Here is a 23,247-nt window from a genome sequence, read left to right as displayed (position 1 = left end):
TACAGATATTTATGATAAAAGAGAACGCACCGATCTATAATCGATTTAATAATGTTTAGGAAATTTCATCGGTACCTGGCATAAAACGTATGCACCATTCTAGTACTTACTAGGATACCGTACTGTATACAGGGTGTTTCAGGAGGGATCTAAAATACTTAAAGTAGGTGAGACAATCAAGCTCATGCACAAAAAAATGCTTAAAGTTGTCCACTATACCTCCTCCTGGAGCATTGCAGATTGCTCCTAAAACATCCTTTACACAAGAATAAAGGCGTATGCATACGGTATATTTTAGACGTTAAATTACCTGTAATAGTCAACAATGCTCACTGTCGGCGTCCAAATGATGTGCTGTTGTACTTTGAAAATTCATATCTAGACTTCAGTGCATGCCATAATAATAATGAATAATACGTCATTTTAAAGGAAATTTAATATTAAATTCTGATATATTTCTTGTTTTACGACAAATTCAAAAATCAAGACACGCGTGTGCAATAAATGACTCAGCGCACCATAAAATTAGCCGTTTTGTCAACTTCATTAACTTCATCAACTTATTCCAATTTCTCCATGTTTCCGGTGCAACCGCGTGGGTTTGTTGGTGATGACAACAGTTTCGCTGGCACTGCTGCCAGCGTCTTCAGGTCGAAGATGAAGATGCCATCACCAACAACCCACGCGGTTGCACCGGAAAAATGGAGAAATTGGAACCTGAACATCGCGGAAACCTATACGTAGTCACTTCATCAACTTATTGTGGAGGATTAATCTTGTAGACGCAGAAGTTTTCCCAGGGTTATGTTACAAAGTTAATGAAGTTGACAAAACGGCTAATTTTATGGTGCGCGGATTTATTTATTGCACACGCGTGTCTTGATTTTTGAATTTTTCATAAAACAAGAAATATTTGAGAATTTAAAATAAAATTTCCTTTAAAATGACGTATAATTCATTATTATTATGGCATGCACTGAAGTCCTGAGGCAAATTTGCAAAGTACAGCGGCACATCATTTTGACGCCGACAGTAAGGTAGGTAGGTGAGAAAATAAAGCATATGCACAAAAAAATTTCCTCCAACCTTAATCGTTAAATAATCCAGGTGTTATAATATCTTTTTTCCTTGTTTCATCTCAGGCTCTTCGCTGATGTGGCCCCAGATATCCGACCCCGGTTGAGGGTAGAAGCCTGAGTGAAGAGAGATCATGCTTGGCCCTCCTCGGCCGTTTTGGGGCCGCTTATTCCCGTGGTTTCTGCTCGCCCTGACCCTGCTGGGGCGACACAAGGGAGCATGGGGTAAGGGGCTCACCCTTCCCTGTCCGCCCAAAGGCTATGACGTCAGTGAAATCAGCCCCTGCAAGTGCCGGCTCACCATCGAAGACTACCTGCAAGTTTGGTGAGTACATTTTGAAGATACCTTATCCGTAGGTTTTCTTTCATGTCCTTTCGCTTGTAAAGCTTAGTAAATGTAATAAAAGCTACATATGTATGTGGTAAATAGGAATTACCTGTGGTGCATTATTCGGTAGCATGGAAAAATAATGAACTTGCAAAACCTATTTAAAAACAGAACTAAAAAAACCTATTTATTATGACAGTGGAAACATAAGAAAACAAAAAAAAAACTTAAAACGTATTCATTAAAAAATAGGTTACCCATAACATTCGAAGGTTCAAACGACGGGAATCTACCGCAGTTCCTTTTTTGTCTCTGATTCGTATAATTTAATTGCACGAATAAAACCATGGGTTCACAATAGGGAGTTATTTTTTGTGATTCATGCGCAACCGGAGTATTTTTTATACGAATAACCACCATTGTTTACACAGGAGAAAATGTTGTGAAACTACTCCGTGGCTCATTCTTTCATGATATCCTAAAATTTTAGGAAACAAAAGAATTGCTGTTGCAATAGATATTCTTGTTGAAGTGGCGTGAAGAATGACATCCCATTGTCGGAATCAAAGTTTATGATTATAAATATGAAAATAAGATTTCTTGTACCTTATGAAATCGTAAAACATACTCCGGTTGCGCATGAATCACAAAAGAACTCCCTATTGTGATCCCATGATTTTGTTCGTTCAATGAAATTATACGAATCAGAGGCAGATAAGGAGCTACGGTAGACTCCAGTCATTTCGGCCTTCGGTTGTAATGGATAGCTCTTTAATTGGAACAAATCTCCAAAAACAGTACCGACTGAGGAGTTTCCTCGAGTTTTCTCCGGTTACTTTGAAAAAAAAAAACACTTTAAACAGGAACCGAATCGGTGACACTTGTCTAACACTCATATGAAGATTTACAATACCAGATACTGGAAGCCAATTCTGCTCACCTTTGTTGTGGAGCACGAATCAGTTTTTTATGCTCTAAAAGTGATTTATGTTTTTTTTTCCTTTTGGGCTATTAAATAAAACAGGGATTTTTATGTTGATATTTAAGGAATAAAGTGGAAAATTTTGGGGCGCAATTAAGTTAAACAAGATATTAAGCCAATACTAAAGGAAAAATGACTCGGGTTATTTTGAGAATGAATCCTAAGGAAAGCTTCAAAAACCTTGTGAAGCAAGAAAGTTACCATTTTTATTCCATGATGAAAGATAAGTTAAGATGCCTTTATAAATGACGTAGAAAAAAGAATGTTTCTGTGGTATGCGACGAAATTCCTCTCCCATTCTCCGCGCTTTAGAGCACAGACATGCTGTATTGAGAACTTTTCACATTGGTAAAACTTGATCGATTTAACTTAATGACCAGCGCCACGGAATAAAATCGACGTAAGTAATTTAATTTCCGCACCGGTGACGAAGTTCTCTGGTATTTACATTAGTATTATGGTAAGGGTGGTACTTCTCTGTGTTGGTGCTGCCTTAATAGGTACCATTAGCAACAGGAGATTATTAGGATGTTGCTTGGCGGTAACTCACGTTATAAAATGAAACAAATACTTCCCATTTTTTACCGTGTAACATTCATATTCCATGCTAAGCTTCTTATAGTAAATGCTGAAGAGTACGAAAGATTAAAAAGACGTCATTGCTATGATTAGTTTTTATTTCTACGGGCGGTTGCTATTATAGGAAGCTTGATTAATTCCAAACTCTTTTCCATCTGGGGTATCCATTTTAATGCACCAATATAAAAAGTGCGGGATCGCTGTTATGAATATTTATAATTGATATTGCAGATTCAAGAAATTGGCTTACAAATGTGCCTTTCTGAACTTTCTATGCTCATATATTCACTGATACTTACAAATTAATCAGCCATATCTTGAGGAATGATAGCCTCATGAAGACTCACCGAGGGTAAAGTAATGGTAAGAACGGAAAGTTAAGCTCTGAAATGAAATACATGGAGATAATGAAGGATCTAGAAGAGAAGAAATGTGTAGGTTTAAAAAGATAAACTGATGGGACAATTTAGCCAAACCTATCTTATTCTCCATTAGGCCATTACCCCCTGCCAAACACCTTGGAGGTGGCTCGCAGGGATGTTGATGTAGATGCCTCAAGATATGGCCGAAAAAGTTGTTCAGCCTTCTTATTAAGGTTTTCATAGGACATTTCTCGTGACCTAATTCTCTCGGTACTTCATTATTGCTCACATGGTCGATCCATTTGACTTTCGCCTTTCTTCTGTAGCACCACATGTAATTATGCCTATCGGTAGATTATCTCTCATAGTAAAATGGCTTTCTGGCCTGCAGGTGTAGCGGTGCTGAGCTGGAGGCCTTGACCCGTGGCCTGGCTGCCGTGGCCCTGTGGAGGGGCACTTCGCCCGTGGACGAGCTTGTGGTGGAGGGTGGCACCATCTCAGGTCTTCCCGGCCGCGCCTTTTCTCCGCTCCGGGTGCGGCGTCTCCTCATGCACCGCAGCGGACTCGAACGGGTGTCCAGCGCCGCGTTGCTCGGCCTCGAGGGTAGCCTAGTGGAGCTGATGCTGGTGGAGCCACGACTACGCTCCCTGCCAGCAGACCTGCTCGACATGCTGCCCCGTCTCGAGGCCCTCACGATCGACGTCACTGACACGCAGGACGGGAGCACTGGTGAGTCTTGACGTTTCGGTCTCGTCCCTATTCCGCACATTTTATCACCGTCAAAAAGGGTCGGGAAAAGGTCCACTAATCCGTTCTCCGCAAATGACCAATAGCTGGTTCTTCGTTTTGCGAAAAGAATTCTCGGACCAAGTATGATGTATAAAAGTGATGAATGCAAATACAATTAAAGAAAAATGAATTCACAACCTTAAAGAATTATTCTATATCTACATCTGCATTATACCCTGCGAGCCACCTCTAAGGTGTTTGGAAGGGGGTTATTAATCACCAGCATTCAGCATGCAATAGGATTCCCGCATGCACACCACACGGTCCAATAAAATTACGCATACTAATAAATTATACAACTACATTCATGCAAAGGCAAAACATGCCAAATTCTTATCGAGGTAATAATGCCTATAAAGCTGAAATACACAAAACATGCTTTTAGAAAATATTAATTAAAAATCATAAAAATGTGTTAAGGAATACATTATATACTTAAGGAATATATAATTATTGATCAACCCTGGGACAACTTAGGTGCCAGAACTGGAAAAAGGTGGTAATGGTGGAAGAAGTTGATTGAAAATATGGAAGATTGTTGAGTTATTTGACATGCTCTACGCAACAGTAAAACTTTATGGACCATGGGCTACTTTTCTCTCGTGAAGCCTTATTTTGAGTGCACTGCTGGTATATGGGATCCTCGTGAAAGAGGCTTAATCAACGGGCGCCAACAGTTGTTTTTTGGTTTGGCTAGTTATGTCTAATATACGCCTCGACCAGCTAAGAAACAACTTTTTTCCATATGAAATCAAAATGTTTTCTGTCCATAGATACCGCACACATATAACTATCTAACTACCTACTTAAGATTCGAGAGACTAACTATTGCCGTTACCATAGCGGTAATATGCGAAGTTTGGGCGCTCGAGGTCAGGAAAGTTGGGTAAGGAGTAATGTGTGTAACACGGAAGGTAGTGGTCGAGGCAGCTTTGGGCTGTGTGGAAAACGGACGTTCTTATCTACCGAGGCAGGTATAATGTGCAGCGTAAGGAAAACTGGGCAGGTATTTTTTTCTCGTAGCCGGAAGCAAGTATGAACACGTGTGATCATATGCCGTCACGCCCTCGAGTTCATTTGGATGAAGAAGTGAAATACAGATACTACTTCGCCCTCATAAGGTTCAAATACGCCGCTAACGTAATGGATCCCGCGTCGAATGATTCTATTTGTGAACTAAACAAAAATAAAGTAAATATACACGACTCATTTAAAACTGCGTAATTAGGTTGGAAGCCGTTAGATACTAACGTGTTAGGCTTAGATTGCTCGAGCAATTAAGAACAGATACCTTTCCGAGTGACGCGTTATTTTACGCGTCTTTGGCTGAGTGTGGGGTGATCTCTTCCCTCACCTGCTCAAACAAACGTAAGAGTTTTCCGAGTTTGCTGCGATCCTTTTGTAACGATTAATTGCCCATTTCAACATTCCGCCTCTCTATGCGTACAAGGGAAAGTAGTATTTTCTCATGTGCTTAATATCCAGTCCTGGGGTACATCTAGTAAATGCAGTTTACCTTCGTTTGTTCGAACCTCAGTGATACATCTCGCCGTCCATAGAGATCAAAGATATGGGCCATTATTCCGCGAAAAGTGCCATACAAGATTATACTTTTCAATGTAAAAATAAAGAATAATTGTAGTCGCAATATTTTTATTCTAGCAATTACGCGATCGTGCTGCGGTAAAACGCCACAGTAAATCAAAACTACTGAAGAAAGTCGATTTCTTTCAAAACAAAAACTAAATACACTATACCTCTGCCTTTTTTATTGTGTGGTAAGTTTTTTATGGTCGATATCATGATAAATAAATAAGCATTCTATTACATTATTTTTTATTGTATTATTTGATGTTGATTGTTTTTATTGGCATTTCTATTGCTTCCGCTTTATCCGGATGTTCGTTCACCTGTTCATACCCGGTCACAGTTTTTACGTATACGCGAGGTTCTTCTGTAAAACATATTAGCTGATTGAGTACGCGATATGGTGTAACATTCCATTATTTTGGCGTCTCTCCTAATATGAGGTAATGCTACCAGCATTCCTACCGCACTAGGATTTGCCAGCTTGTTATTTAACTTGGATCTCTTCCAGCTGGCTTTGTCCTTGGGATGCAGTCGCCTCCGACCTACATGACGCCTCGGTACTTTTGGTTCTTATATTTTCTTCTTGGAATGCGATCAAATTTGGATTAATCGAATATTCCACGTAAGAAATGTTTGAAATATCTAGCTCTTTCATTTTATTTGAACGAAAATCACTTAAATATATTTTCATGCTGTGATCCCAATCAACAACACTAGGGGCTTAATGGCTTTAAGGACTAATATAAATAAATATAAGCCGTTTGAAGTTTAACCGCAATGAGTCAGCTTTTTCGAAATGATGTATTTTCATATTACAGTGATTGCAAACGAATAATTTGTCAATCTAAATCTTCCAGAAGTGAATATTCTGTTTATTGATAACTGGAATACCCCTGAATTTTTCTGTTTTTTTATTTTTTTATTTTATTCTCAAACCACCGAATTCAGCTTTTATTGGCCATTTTACACCGGGGTGTTCAACAAATGTAACAAGTAAACGTATACAAAAGACCATGCCCTGGACCGGGTAAACCTACCCAGGCGGGACTCGAACCAGCGACCTCTTGTTTGGCAGGCGAGAACGTTACCCCGCCGCCACCGAGGCCGACGCCTTTACCTTAAGATTTAATCCTTGCTTTACCTGAAGATTTAATCCTTTTTTATATTGGTAAAAAATAGATCAAATTAGATTCTGACACCGTTACTGCTCAGCGGGGCAGTATTATATTGGGTAGTTATTTGGTCACGGGTCATTCTGAGAAAACTGTTTGATGAATGCATCACCAAAATATTGAATAGGATCACAAGACAACCGTAGGAGTGAAACACTTAATCATCGTAAGCATACATTTTTCTCGGCGGAAATGGATTGACGACAGTTTATGTCTCTAATAATTTTCCTCCCCTGTCAATACTGGTCCCGAAGTGGGTGAATGACTCTACTTGCTCCAATCTTTTTCCCTTGTGACGTAAGTTGGCCACTGCTAAATAGAGTGATACTATGCAGTAAACAAATTAACATTTATGCAAAATGGTGTGGCATGTCCTTGTTTGATCAATGTATTACACATCTTCATTTGCTCAATCACACCTGAAATGTGCTAAGTACTGAAAATTGTGAGAATATTAACCTTCATTATATTTATTTTCCTACTGAAATATGGGTAAAAATATCGACTCCGCGTTGATAGACGTTGATTTTATCGCAGGAAACTGAATTGGATGGAAAACAATCAATCGCTAAGTCAATAATCCCGGGCACATTCGTCACGACTCGCGGTGGTTCTATCACCAAATCTCACCGTTTCCTTGAGCATATTGATTTTTCAAAATTTTTGTATAACCTTGGGTAAAATTCATACGACCTTGTAGTCTCAGTCTTTATACACAAATATAGTGAATTTTTACGGGTATGGTATGGTATGGTATTTAGAGGAGGCGACCGACAGCTGAGGTCATTTGCGCCATGAGGGAAGGGTAGGTAAGGAAGGGTGGAGAGAAACCCGGCGTCGGCATTAGCCTGCTCTTAACGAAAGGCGCCAAGGGGATCACGGCTTAACGTCCCATCCGACGGACGGAGTGTTGCTTTTGAAATGTCCTCCACACAACATTGAAACAGGGATCGAGCAATCTCTGAAAAATCTCTGCCACCGCCGGGATTTGAACCCGATCACTCAGGGTGGGAAGCCAACACTCTAGCCACCACACCAACCCGATCCCCGAATTTTTACGATTGCGAGTCGAGATAAAATGTTTAAATTGATATTTGTTCTGCTGATGAACCCTTCATAAAATAATTTTTAAAAATTAAGAATTTAACTTATGTATTCCTTGCTCAATATGAAGCATAGAAGAAAACGATGAATAGTATGTAATATAACGGAGGATCCTTTGGTAATTGACACTTTGGTTCTCTCTTTGATATTAAAAATTCACTTTTGTGTTCTTTTGAGGTTGAAAATCTTTTTTAGTTTGGTTATCGGACTACCATTCCACTTTAAGTGATCCCAAATTTAGAAAAACTTATGTAAGTCACATCCAAAATTTTACATTTCTACACTAAAAACTTATACCCAACGAAAGCGAAAACTATAGTAATAAAAATAAGACTTTTAGATACTTTTCCATGAGTTTAAATAATGAAAAATAACTCTAATCTCGTTGATATTAACATCAATACCTTATTTTCTTGCATTTTTTTTAAAGACAGGTTCAGGCAGCTCACACCATTCTTGTCCATGCATCCATTGTCATTTGCGTCAATCCGGAACTCTCGTTTTTTCTCAATCACAATTGAGCTAGTTATCTTATTTTCTACGTTGGACATCACCCTTTTTCGACACTCGGCAAAGATACAAGTATTATTCAATGCACATATTTTAGCGGAAGTATTTCATGCAGAGCTGAAATAATTAAAGACTCCTTAGTCATACCCCAGGTAAGTGTAGTAGCCTAGTGGGTATATCGCTTATCGAAGGGTCCTGGGTTCCATTCCCGGTTGAGGCCTTTGGAGACCTCCAGCATAAATCCTCGAGATTCTAAGTAGCCCTGAGAAAGGAAATGGACCCATATCTTGAATATTTGTCATTTATAAGCTTATGGTATACTCTATGCTCTACCCTTACCTATCGAAAGCAACCTTCGGGTTGAATCACCCAGCGAATGTTGTCACACCGAAAAGTTACCGTGAGAGTAATGGCAGCATAGAGTAATAGCATCTTGTTAGCTCATCTGTTAAGACTCCCTATTGCTGGAGGAAACGAACCATTAAATTGGAATTGGTAGTATGCTTTTGTCATCGGTGCTCGGAGTATACTATCACCCTTAGAACTGAGTGGTATGCCTGGATTGAAAACTATAAATATGGTTTTCTGGTACTCTTCTGATGCCGTGTCAGCACGTTTTTAAATCCTAATTCATACCAATTCAACTCGGCGTAACTTCACATGATATTTCTCAGACCGATTTAAGTGAATAATACACAAACGACAGCTGAGACAAATGCATCACTTGTAAAATTTATTCACTAGAACTTATGATTCTTCATCTTATTGTTGATAGACCTTAGAGGCATCGAATTTGCTCCATATAAGTAAGAGAAAATTGTGTTTTCCCAAGCTAATGGCCAGTTCGAAATCGATTTTAATTGCATTGTATTTTCTTCACTTTACCTTTACTGTATATTACATACCTATCAATCGATTTATTTTGCTAATACATCTTAAACACAGTATTACGATTGATTTTTGAAGGTGATCCCACCAACAAGAAAAAGCCTCATTGGTCACCTATAGCCCCAAAATTGTTTTTATATCTATCTATGTTATTTTAAAATTAAAAATTGTTTAAGGAGCAATAAATATATATTATTATTATTATATTTAGTTACGTCACGCCGCTATAAGTGGATTTGAAGCAGTAGAACCCCTTCTTAATTTGTTAACTCTGTAGTTAAATCGAGTTAAGTTTTTGTAAACGATGCTTAAATGTTGTGTATAGCCAATCAAGTACCTGATGTCATTCTCTCGCCTGGGCTGGCGTTGGGCAATATCTCTTACGGGACTAGGTACGCCACGCCGCCTCTAGTATGTTTGAACCAGTAGGCACTCTTCTTAAGTAATAAACTTTGTATTTAAGTCGAGTTATGTTATTGCGAACGACGCTTACCTCTTTTGCATGGCCAATCGGGTACTTGATGCCATCTCGCAGGGGCTGGCGCCTTGCAATATCTCTTATGGGACCAGTTTAAGTGCGTTTACACTGTGTAACATGTTATGTAAACATGTTACATATATAACATGTTTTAAGAAAAAATTACAAATCCGTGTAACAAGCTACATGTAACATTGTGTTAAAAAACAAAATTTCGTCTTATATAACAAGTTTTTGGTTTCCTGCACGAAGTGGGAAAATGTTTAACATGTAACAGAAAAGAGGTGAGTCGCATGGTGGGGATAGCCAGTTGCCATGGTGGGCTAGGACTGAATATGTAACATGTTATTTGTGCATTTTTTGGCTCCACTGGACTCTTGTTATAAAGCAAATGTTATGTAAAACAAATACTACTAGTAACTTGTTACACATAACATGTTAAATAACATGTTACACAGTATAAACGCAACTTAACGGCGCGCTGCTTTAAGTGTGTTTGAACCTGTAGACGCCCTTATTAAGTCGATAATTCCGTAGCTAAGCCGAGTCAAGTTATTGTGAACGAAGTGTAACTCTTTTGCATGGCCAATCGGGTACTTGATGCCATTCTCGCAATGGCTGGCGTTGTGTAATAACTCTAACGGCACCAGTAGAACAATGAGCGTCGCAAAAATTCAGCCATGTCCCACCCAGTGCATCTGCTCGCAGCCGTCTCGGTTGACGGTGGATTATTATCGAAGGCCGTTGTTACCTCCCGCTGCGAACCACTCAGAGAGAACCCCGACGGGAAGTCTATTGCGTCAGCCCTATTGATTTCCCCTTCGAAGTTCGTAGACGCTCTCCCCCGGTGTCCTGGTACACATTCATATTTGATGCCCACTCCCCTCGTTCAAGAGACACGTTATCAGGTCACTGTTCCTCGCGATCCACTCTGTTGAGACTCCCTATTGTTGGGGATATGAACGATTAAATTGGAATTTGTGGCATACTCTTGTCATCGGTGGTCGGAATACAACGTTACCTGTACAACTGATAAGGGAAGTGTCAGAAATACGTCATAGAATTCAATGAAACTTATCTGAGTTATAGTCCATCGGGAGCTGTCCTTGAATATGGTGTTATTTAACAAATAATTTAAACAAAAAACGCAACGCATTATTTTTCAACGCATATATGGCCACTGTTTAATATTTTCTAGAGTATTTCAAAATAATGGACGTTCATTAGGATTGTAGGCGATTACTTGCATTTTAAGTGCTCGCATTTGACTTGTATTAGAAATTTTCGTTCATGAGCATAGTTCTTTCATCGAGTGGAGCTTCAGTAATTTTTTTTAGTATTCATAATTTTTTTGCTCGGGTGTAATTTATGCAAATGGATTGCTAGTGCTAATCCGAAGTGAATCAATAGGAGAATTAAAAAGTACCCATTCGATCATTCTTGGATGCATTGAGCAACTCAGTTGTCTTTTCTTGTCCAATATTTTTTCTCATAGCTAAGAGTATAATTTTCTACTGAAATATAGTGCATTTTTATAGATTTTGAGAAAATATGAATTTCGCAAAACAATTTTTTCGGAGTGGCGGATTGATTTGTCATATTTTTAAACCTCTCTTGACGTCACGTTCTTCCATGTCCTTGAAAGACTGAAAAAAAGTAGTTCTCTTCGATCTCGCGTCCATAGCGATGAAGGAAAGCTCCAACATGCCCAGATTACTCCATATTTTTTTCGCGAACACCCTGTTTCACACCTTCGGTCCATTAGCTGCGCCTTCGTATTTTTAGAGAATTATATTTGGATATGACGATGGAAAAAAGGTGGTGTGGCCTTGTAGCACTTTAGTTAATTCTGGGATTTAATGATGTATGTACATGTATTTTACTCAATTTCTTTTTTATAACATTTTTCCCTGAAATTACTTATCGCGAGTATTAATCCTTCAAGTGGCCCAGCCTCATGCGCTATGTTCATAGAAATGACGTTTGGTTCGTTCAAATCAAAGGTGCTCGAATGTTGAACTTATTAAAAAATCTTCTATTATTAAAAAAATCTATCATTTTAAAAAGCCAAGAATCTTTTGTAAGTATAAATATAATTTATGAGTGCGTGAAACGTTAGGAAAAAAATTTTCTTGCTTGAAGTGTACCTTGTGTATGAGTATTCCTTATATAAAAACTTATAACCAGTAATTGGTAATATATTGAGATAATGTATCATCAGCAGTACCTTGGGTATGGGATAGAAGTTAATTGTGGCTATTATTTAATTTTAAACAGCTTAAAAGACTAATTAGCTTACAGTAGCAATGTTTTGCTATGATATTAATGTAATTTTACCCAGCATTTGTTATTGTTAAATTTCCCACTGCTCTGTGCTGTCTGTCCGAGGCACTGCGACTAGCAATAATAAGTCGCGCTTGATTTAAGTCCCTCTTTTCATTATTAATCCAAGTGTCTCTTGAGTTTAGCATATATTCTGATACATTGTATTGAATTTTGATGGACTGAAATGTGATCGGCCTTGATGATCGATAGTGATGAATTAATTCTTTGGAAATAGTATTATCCTGAAAAGTAAGCAACACACATTACTTATAAGTAAAGCAGAAATTGTATCTCACTCGAGCATTTTATTTTAAATTAACGGTAGTATTGGCCATTTTAACAGCAATATTATTTTAAATATCACGAAATAAATTGCGGAGAAAATGAAAAGAATTAGCACGCTTAAAATACAACTGCAGAGATTTGGCTATGAATAAATATATATTAGCTCGAGAAAGGTGTTTCATTTGTCGAAATTATTGCGTGAGGCTGCTAATTCATCACTACACTTGGTATCCATCAATATACGTCAAATATGGTTATCGCGTTGCGCACTACATTAGATTGAGCATAACGTTGAGAATACCCTCTTGTTGTCTCTGCCTTGCAATTGTGATAGATATTATATTCACCACGTAACTGGATCGAATGCAAAACTAGTCATTTCATTAAAAATAATGTTATTTTTTTACAAAATCTTAAAATATTTCAAGTGAAATTTTGTGCCTGCAAGCTCAATTTACTCAAATAGCTTTTTATGTCGGAAAGACATGTGCTGCAGTGACAGCCAATTAATAATTTCCAACTGAGTTAAATGTGATTAAGGCTTTTGACATTTATTTTTTTACAGAGATAAAGACATTGTAGGGGCAATTTTTCTTTTTAAAAATAGGTTTCTAGTTTTGTTGCAAATATCAATGTAATATATTGGTGACATTTTCGGTCGATTTCTATTAAATATGAAACCAGGCCTTAGCTTAGTATTATCATGAAACTTTTTCAATCAACTTATTAAACAGAGGAGTTCGGAGATAATTTCATAGTGACAACTAAGCCAAGGCTAGGTTTCAAGTTTGATGAAATTTGAATGAAATTATTATAAAATATTTCTATCAAATTTTTTATCGAATTCATTTGTGAAAACATTTAACCTATGTCCTCGAAAAATTTTCCATCAAAACATATCTTTCTACAGGAAAAATAAACGCAAAATCGTTCTTGGTATGTCATGCTGTATTGCTGCATGCATGCTGCATGCTGCATGCATGCCTCACTTGCACTTTTCAACCCTTTTCCTCTCTCGGGCGACCGCTGTAGAAAACCCCCAACCAACTCTTTGGTGGATCTGAAAGTTTTGGGTCGTTAGTTACACCGATCTGGTACACCTCCTCTTCCTCTCATCTTCCACTTGGAGAGTATTCGTCTCTCAGCGATCGATTGCCTGCTCTTCGATCTAACGGTCGACCTTCGATGGAAACTCCCACTCTGTTTGCTCTCCTCTTCTGCTCCGTGAGCCCAAAATACTTATATGATGAAGGCTTCTGTCAACAAACTCAGACGCAAGGGCCGATTTTCCCTGTTATCTCAGAGCGTGAGATTTTTCTTGTGGCATAGAAATAATGCATTTTTACGGCTCATTGTTCCATCCCAGGTGGTACATAATGCAATTATTATGTGGATAACCAAAAGAAGAATGGATAGTATTGATAGTAATGGATGAAGCATGGAGTACCGCTCTTGATGGGTATACGAATAAAGAGTTAAAAAATCCCTGAGCTAGTGCTTCTTAACCTTAGTGATTCCTCTCTATTTCCTAACTACATTTAGGTATATCTAAAGAGAATGATGAAATAAATTTCGGGGATTCCATTGTTAGTGCATTGTATTAACATACAATATTTTGGAATAGAAGAAATAAAAACTTGGCTATTTCCACATGGTTATTTATAGCGACCATAGTTTCGTTACTACGTAGCATTATCAAGATAGTTAGGTACGACCTTGACAATGTTACGCTGTAACGAAACCATGGTCGGTCACAATAAATAACCATGTGAAAATAGCAAAGTTTTTATTTTTTATATTCCTCCGATAAAGGATTTCAACGAAGTTACGCCTGCTCCTATTAATTACAATATTTTAGAGTTCTAGATTATTTACTGAATATTTTAGGAAAATATTTTCCATGTAAGTATAAGGTTTTTTCCTATATTTTAAAATCTTGATTTGAATTATAATATTTATATTTTTTCCATTTGAAGAATTTTGTTGATGCATAGGAAAATATCATTGACTCATTTGTAGCACGTTAGTCTAGCGGCAGATTCCCGTTCTGTGTAAGTATTTTATTTTTTTAATGATGCATTCTAGCGCCTCAGGCGAGATTACCTTATTTTTCGTGATTTTGTACTCTGACCGAGTCTTTGGTAGTTGAGATTTATGAGTCCTCAAATACACCATAAGTTCACGGTACACGAGCGAGGGACTGCACGGGATGTGTCATATTTCTCCTTTAACGGCGGGCGGCATTAATTCCTGTAAGTACAACCTGTGGCATGGGAGACGCTATCGTTCGGTCACTAATGGACCTGGTACAGGCGCATGAGCGGGGAATATTGAGAGTGTTCTGAAGAGTTTGGAAAGGTTCGCTTCTCGTCCCTCCTCTTCAAGCTGTGAGACGTCGCATAATGTCCCACAACCTGCGGCTCAAATTCCGCCTCCATCCTCCTTGGTCGATAAGAAGACCTTTCCCTCTTGCGAAAGCGGAAGTCCTCGCTACGGATGCGGCTCTGATATGGATGTCTCCCTATCCGAAATACACCGCCTAAATACGTGTAAGAACATAGTAGCCCAGTGTGTTGAAGGATGGGCTGCTGACCGAAGGGTCCCGGGTTTAGGTCCCAGATAAAAAAGCCTTTGGACATTCTCAAAGCAAAATCCTCAATCAAAGCAACATTGGAGAGAGAGGTGGCCCCGGAAAATGAACTGGTCACATACCAAAAATTTGTGGTATTGCACGCTTATGGCTTTGAATTGGCCGAGTTCTACCCTCACCTATTGGAAATAGCGGTCGAGTCGAAACACGAACTGATTGACGCCATCGCTAAACAATATTAATCTACATCTACATAATACCCTGCGAGCCACCTCTAGGGTGCTTGGCAGGGGGTGATCAATCACCAGCATTCAGCATGCAAGAGGATTCCTACGTGCACACCAAAAAGTCTTACAAATGTTACGCATACTAACAAGTTATACTTCCGCATTAATGAAAAGGTAAAACTTGCTGACTATTTATAAAGGTAATATCTGCATATGAAGCTAGAACATAAAAACATACTGTTATAAATACTAGGAAAATTCTTAAACATGCATTACGGAATGCATAAGTTAGTAAGCTGCATCTGTTCTACAGTCAATATCGCTTACTTTACCTATTTTTATGATCTGTAATACCCCAGTATGTTGGCGTTCGTAAGATATGGTTAACTTTGTCTAAAAATACACTTCTCTTGAATTTATTCAATAGGTTTAGTCTAGTTTACAATGTAAGGTCTGACAGTGATTCCCATAGATGAATCGCTAACTGCTGGAAGGCATCATGTCCAAGTTCGACGATTTTGCCTTTTCCTCCTTTAAGTTGTTGCTGGATGCAAGACTAAACGTTTCCTACCAAAATGAACATGTTATGGAAACATATTCTCGGCGTCATTAGCATGACATGTTTCCTTTTAATAGGAAACTTGTAGTCTTGCACCTAGCAACAACTTAAATAAAAAAAGATATATCGTCCAACTTGGACATGATTCCTTTCTGCAGTAAGCGATGCAGATAAATCGCTTAAAATATATTGACTCTGTCGTACGTGTATTATGTGGTGGTGTAATTGGCTCTAAGAAAACAGTGTATTAAAAAAAATCTACCTCATAAAACAGAGATTTAAACTTGCAAACGCCACCCTATGGAATTTATTATTAGGAGTGAGAACGGTTAACAAATGAAAAGAATGGACTTTACTAGTTTTGAAGGTCAAAATTACTAATAAAATTTCCAAAACATAGCAGCACTGAGCCACCAGGTTTAGAATTTACACCGCATCCTTCAATGTAGACCTATAATTTTGATATCTCAATAAACACCTTCCGTAACATGGCATCAATAGGCCCAAGTTTGGTGAATACTGAGGAATATCCCAGAAGAGACTATATCCATTGAAGATCGGAAAATATTTTCCTTGCTTGATGCCCAGCTTGTTATTGGCGTGTGCGCTGATTAGGCCCTTTGAGGCAGGCAGAATTGGATGTGGGAGGGGAAAAATGACGTTCTGAGCTGGCGGCGAAAGGCTTAATTGGAGGCATTCAAGACTCTGGTTGTTGGGTCGCAAGCTTGGTGAAGACGAATTCGTAGACATGTGGAAGTAGGAGGAGTGGAAGGGGTTGGAAAAACCCCTTCCACTATAACAATAGGAGGCACTACCATATCTTTGTGTCCAGCGGTGCAAATAGTGGTACTTTTGAATTTTTGTATCACTGTAATGAGTTTAACGTCTGAGGCGGTATCATGCGGAAATAAAAAATCGATATCATGATAAAGATAAAGCAGTTGTTTTATTTCCATTGATTTAATTTCGACCTATGTTTCGACGATATGCACTATCATTATCAAGGCATTATCTAACAAAAATAAACCTGATTATCTATCTTGTGAGCGGACCTCTACCAATCCCCTCTTCCTACCAGATCCGCTCAAAACAATAACAAGCAGTTTGATTTTTGTGAGATGTTACCTTGATAATGATAGGGTTTATTATCGAATTCTAGCTCGTGTAAGAAAGGAAGTATGTGTAAATAAAACACTTGTTTTATCTTTATCATTATATCGTTTTACACTAGTTATCGCCTAAGACGTTACTCTCAATTTAGTGTTAAACAAATATATAAGTACTACTATTATTACCGCTGGTAACAGTGATACGACAATGCCTCTTACATGTACCGTTGAAAACTCTGAAAATACACCGTCAATCAGAGATAAAATTGCTGAGGATCGTTTCGATAAAATTGCATAGAATATTTTTACAGATAATGAATCAGATATTACAAATCACAAATTTCAATTGATTGTTAGCGTAATAAATCGAACATTTATGGCCTAAGTTATTTGGGCATCCCGCTTCCCTGATGATTAAACGAATGAATTAGAGTGAGAGCATGTAAAAATGAACAAAACCTGGAAAGGAAATGGAATACAATATTTCGAATAAACTTATCGACATGTACGCTCCTTTTTGTGGTAAAAAAATTCATTACCACCAAAGAAAACTCGGTTTTAAGTTTTACAAAAAAATTTAATTCCTACATTACATTCATAGTTATTCTTTATTCCTTCTTCCACAGGTATTGACGTAAGACTATGTTTCTGAAGATCATAATGTTTTTTTGCGGTCTCTAAACGGCTCTACAGACGTAAACAGTTATGCGTTACGGATGTTGTGCTTGGCAGGGGAAGCCGTATTCGGAAAACGTGGATTCCCGCCTCAATGGTGCGGGCATTCATTCACAGCGGTTCACTTTCGCTCCACTGAGTCGCTGTCGCACATGCTGGTACTCCACTATCCTTCCATCCCTACCACCCGCGATGCACGTGCGCGCGCATCCTCCCTTTCTCACACTCCCCGTGGCTACGTCAGTATGACGTCACAACTCTCTCTCCCTCATCCACCAGACTCCTCTGCGCTCCTCAGGGATCCATTCAGGACATGAGTCAATCATCTACCTCACCCCTTCTTCATGTCTTTCCTCCACCTTCCTCCATATCCTTGCTTATATATTTCCCTCCCCTGTTTAAGTCTCATCCAACGTCTACCCCTTCCAAACCGCCAGGCGAATCAATAGTATTTCTCCATTTCCATCTGCATAACTGTCTCGTGCGTACCTCGTAAACGACGTTGTCTTTTATTTTCTTCCTCGTACTATGGAAAGCCGGGATGGGCGCTCAAGCAATCGAAGGTTCTTCTCTCTCTGGGATTGGGTCGAAAGACGACGTTTTCTATTTGTTCCGCGACATGCTTGTCGTTGTTAGGGATGGAAGTACATCGACCCCATTAAGAAAACGTCATTTAAAAGGTTCGGGTACCCCATCTGTAAAATGATTATGTGAACAATATTCCCCCATTTCGACGATATGGGAATTGACAGAGAGTGATTAAGTCATCATCATTGGTCAACAATTCTTATGTTGGTTTGATGCAACTTTCCAGTCAATATTCTTATCAGCTACCTAATATTTTCAGATCCGCGTTTTTCTCATCTTTCACATCCTTCTTTACCACTTTCATATATCGATGGCTAAGTTCTAAGAACACGTATCTCAAAACTAGCAACTTTTCAGGAGAGCAAAAGAAACGATTTATATTTTTAATTGTACTTTGAAATTAAAAACCAAAAATTCATAAAACTGAAAAACAATCATACATTTGCAAACTAGGAGTTGATTTTTGTTTGAGTTATATTTTTTAAACGTTATTACACTTTGTTTAAAATACCTGTCTCAAACCGGCCAAATTTTGAGATACGTGTTGTTAAAACTTGTCCATCGTTATGCTATTCCTGTTCCTCCTTTTCCATTCTTTCCATATTCTTATCCCTCGAGGATTGCCTTCACCAGGTCAACATATGTCTAGTAATGGCCGATTAGGCTATATTGTCTTCTTACTAAAGTTTTCACGAGACTTCTCTTCTAAAATGCTCTTCTCAGGGCTTCCCCAATACTTCGTAATTACATTACGAAATAAATTGGGAAATTGGACATGTATGAGGTTATTCATTGGATAAGTTATTTATTCCTTAAGGTTATGCCAGAAAATCTGGATTGACGCAGTGTGGTTTCAAACTTAATTTCTCTTTTGATTATCATGGTCAGTTTTTAGATTACTGATAGCTAAATATTATCGTTTGCTGTTCATTCTAATTCGCCTCATTTCTTCATTTATATTTAAAAAATAGAAAAAATAATTTAAAAAATTATTATTTTTCCTCGGATCATGCACCAAAGTTGTCTTTCATATATTCGCCTCTGACACGACTTGAAAATTACTCTTCTGTTTATGTTTTCTGCTTCCAACTCGAAATATCGGCTAATCTTTATGAACCTCTCGTAATTTTGAATCTGCCCCCTCTAGCACGGGGTCCATCGAAAATTCTACCAAGTTTACACGATTTGCATCAGGATATTACATAAACTGAATCATATAATTACATCAACTAAATCATATTATTATATCAATTCAATTATAATTTTACATCAACGCAGTCATAATATTACATCAATTCACCAGATGTCTTAAATTACAACTGAAAATTTTATTCTCCTACTCACTTCTTCTATTTCATTTTATTTCCTAATTTTTTTCCGGGAGTTTAAGTTTATCATGAGATATCTAACGTCTTCAGAATAATTGCATGCAATAAATTAGTGTATTGGTAACGGCTTTCGGGCGTTCCTCCGAGTAATTTTATCGAAAGACGCGTCTAGACGAGACTACCAATGTAGAGAAACGCCGCGAAAATTGCAGATAAAAATTAGCGTAAATATTATCTTTTCATTAAAATTGCAATATTGATGTTTATTATGACTGTATTATGATTCAAATTGATTATAATTTCCATTACATTTATTGTCTTACTTGAGACAAATATATCTACAAGACTTCTCAAAATGAGTAAAAAATATTTCTTTTAAGGTCTTTACTCACTTACAAAACCTAAAAAATGTTTTACCAAAATAGTCCAAAAACTACTTACATTGTCTGAACATTATTTGACCTGCTTCTTGTTCATAGTAGAAGTAGTATTTGGTCTGGTATAAATTCGTCACCTACATCTATCTCTCCACTGCCTTTCTCCGTCTCACTTTGCTCCAGCTAAAATTCAAGAAATGACGCACATTCTGCCGAAGGAAAAATGTAACGTATCTAAAAATAGCGTTGAAGCCATTGACCGGGTTCATCCCTTGCTAAGCTCTCCTATTTTGGTGCTTATTTGCATTTTAGCTCATGTACTTTTCCTATTTTTTTTCTCGTTGTAAACGAGCAAACAATGAAATACAGAATATTAGACTTGGAAAATTACGTATCGTGAATGATTCCTGATAGTTCATCAATGATCGATTGGTCTGTGACACTACTAATAGGCATTGATTTTCCGAATTGAAGACTCTTAACTTAAAATGTATGGTTTATTTCTCGTACTGATGTCTCATCAAATAGACGTCTAAATATTACCTCCACTGATGAAGCGCCATAAATCACTGCATCAAGTAAGTGCCAAACATCACCAATAAGATTAAAGAAAGCAGGAAATCAAATATTCACGAATTTATTCATTCGTTAAGTTATAAATCCCTAAAATTTATGTCAGAAAATCTGGAGTGGAACAGTGTGGTTGCAAACTTCTCCAATGATGTTCCTTGTTAGTTTACAGGACCGCATCTTATCTCGGGGCCACTTATCACATAATTTGAGATTTTGTTCACGACGGAAATCAATGTCATGCTTTAAATTATATATTCATGTAAAATAATTATATTTAAGCTCTGAAAAACGATGTCTGATGACAATTTTCTCTTTTCAATCCATTTCACAATGACAACAGAGAACGAGAAAAATGGGTGTAGATGAATTTGAGAAGTACCTCATAAGATGTGCACTACTCATTAAGAAAATCATTTTTAGCTCAGAATTTAGAAAAGCTATTAGAAAACTAAGTTCTTTCGATTGTTCACTTGCAGTTGAACATAAAAATTCCCATGAGCTTCGCTCATAATCGTATACATCGTGGTGCGTCATTTGTTTATCAGTACTGTGCTGAAAAAAATATTTTTTCGCCACACAACTGAAATATAAAATATTAAAACGAGTTATTGTTTCATTAGATCCTAGGCTTTCTTAAATAATATGAGAAACAATGGATTATTTTAACAGTGAATATTTATTTGGAATCCTCTTTGTCTCACGGGATGGAGTTTATGAAGCAGGGCCTCCCATTAGTCGCAGGGTTAAAAGGTCAGATAGTCTAAATCGTTGATGGAACCAAAATATGTCAATTAGAGTGAAATTCATTAAATAATGGTTCAAATATCGTGGTATTTATGTAATAAAATGCGCTTAAATTGCCGCGAAAAAAATATCTTAGGCAGAGGAAACTCTATACACTTATATCTTTAGTGAGTGTCATTACTGGATTCGATACGAAAGAATATTTTCATAGCCGGTATTAATATGGGGCACCAATTTTTAAAATATTTTCCATTGAAATTTTGTTTAAAATTTTATTTCAGAACATTTCTGCGTATTTATAATTAATTTTTATTTGCAGTTGGAATTTAAGGCCATACTTCGCATAAAATTTGCATCAGTTAAATTTCTCGACTTACGTGGAATGCTTAGCTACGTGATTTTGAGTATTCAATTGTTCCTTTATGCTAATTTTTACCTTTTGTACAGTCCCACAATTAATGTAAAAAAATTTGCGGATGAGTTAAATCAAGGGTGATGATATTTATATCGTCCAATATAACGGGTCACAGGGCGTATTTAAACTGAAATCAATAATGTGGAAACGGTCGCGGAATTCACTGTCGGGTGCATATTCAGGTTGACTTTGAATGACCTCAACGACCAATGGCCTGGAAATATGCATAAAGTATTGGTGCCACATCTTAGGGTGTCAACCATCCTAGTTTCATGTCCGGTAGGGGTCGCGGCTTGGGTATTCCGTTTTACACTGACTGCCCTGGTAGTGACAGAGCTGCTGGAATGGATATTTGGCCCTCTTGAGAGGATCATTCACACCTTGCAACGGCGGAAAAATGATGAAACATCTTGGAAGGGTGTTAACTGATTTGAAGATTTTGAATTATATGACGACTTCATGTTCTCCGTTTAAAATCCTCTCTTTCTAGGGTTTCGATTTTGGAGTACTGTCGATGTATCCAATTGCTCAAGTAATAACAGAGTATGAAATGAGCGAAAAACTCTCGATTATACTGTTTCTTTCTATTAACTCAGTAATGATAACTCGGATTTGATGAATTGGGTGTATTTCATTGGGGAATATAATTAAATTCATAATTAATTAATGAAAGGGGTAATATTACAGAGATTCTAGCTGTTGGTAGAGCGAGAAGTAAAATTTCAGGGCATCTTTTGGTACATGATCAAACATTGTAATTTCCGATTTTGCTGTAAATTTTCTTAATGTCTCAACGTCACTCTGTTCCCTTTCCTCGATAGGAGAATCTATTCTTCGAAATTTCCTGATAAACGGTCGCTCTACTTGGGTGATCTAGCGCTAGATCAATGGCCATTAACGTTATTAAGTTTATTGGAACAGCTGTATTATAGCCCTCATGTATGTAACTTATATATATTTCCATATTAATAACATTCAGATTAAAGGAAAGAGATTATATCGTACAGTAATTACTTTATACTGTTTTTAATATCAAATATGAGAAGACTGTTTGCCTATTAGATCATTTTGGCCCCCAAGCAAAAATCCTGAATCCGCCCTTGATTATTTACACCCGAGCCCTTCAAAGTCTTGTGTTTTCGCCGAGTCTCCCCGCGTAGCATGGAATTTTTCCTAGACTCGGTGATTCTCGACTATCTTTTCCCTCTCCGCACTAATCCAGGAGCGTCATCTATTTGGGTCAAGGTTTTCTTCGCAAGGGGCGCCTCCACACTGCAAGACGTCGAAGAAGGGGAGCGTTGATCTGAGCTGTCAGATTAGTACTTGGAGCGAAAGCCACTCGCGATCCGTTGTGAAAACTGAAACGAAACTGAATATGAGTCGGTCGTTTTATTTCGTCTTTTCATTTTCCGTGAGCTTGTAATGTCACTGATGGTAATTGGGTCGGAACGGCTGCTTCGCTTTCCTTAGGGCATCTGAAAAGATCGGCTCACTGGAGAGAACGCTTCTCCGCTCGCCTCATATAGTTGGAGATCTGCCCTGAGCTACCCGCGGTCGCTCATCGAACAACTAGGGCCGGATTTATAATGTCTAG

The 23,247-nt window shown here is 37.8% G+C and overlaps 1 protein-coding gene across 1 annotated transcript in view; it reads left to right on the top strand.

Annotated features, from left to right (window-relative positions):
- The first annotated feature begins 1,210 nt into the window (after nucleotides 1-1,210).
- Nucleotides 1,211-23,247, top strand: part of LOC124164413 (protein artichoke-like) — a 66,151-nt gene continuing 44,114 nt past the window's right edge. The window contains exons 1-2 of the mRNA XM_046541737.1: nucleotides 1,211-1,401; nucleotides 3,719-4,056. Coding sequence (XP_046397693.1) covers nucleotides 1,211-1,401; nucleotides 3,719-4,056 — 529 coding nt within the window. The remainder of the gene's footprint in view (nucleotides 1,402-3,718; nucleotides 4,057-23,247) is intronic.

This window comes from Ischnura elegans, chromosome 8 (assembly GCF_921293095.1).
Source record: "Ischnura elegans chromosome 8, ioIscEleg1.1, whole genome shotgun sequence".
Classification (NCBI taxonomy): Eukaryota; Metazoa; Arthropoda; class Insecta; order Odonata; family Coenagrionidae; genus Ischnura; species Ischnura elegans.
The sequence above is the reverse complement of the archived record's forward strand: the minus strand, read 5'-3'. Positions and strand labels throughout refer to the sequence as shown.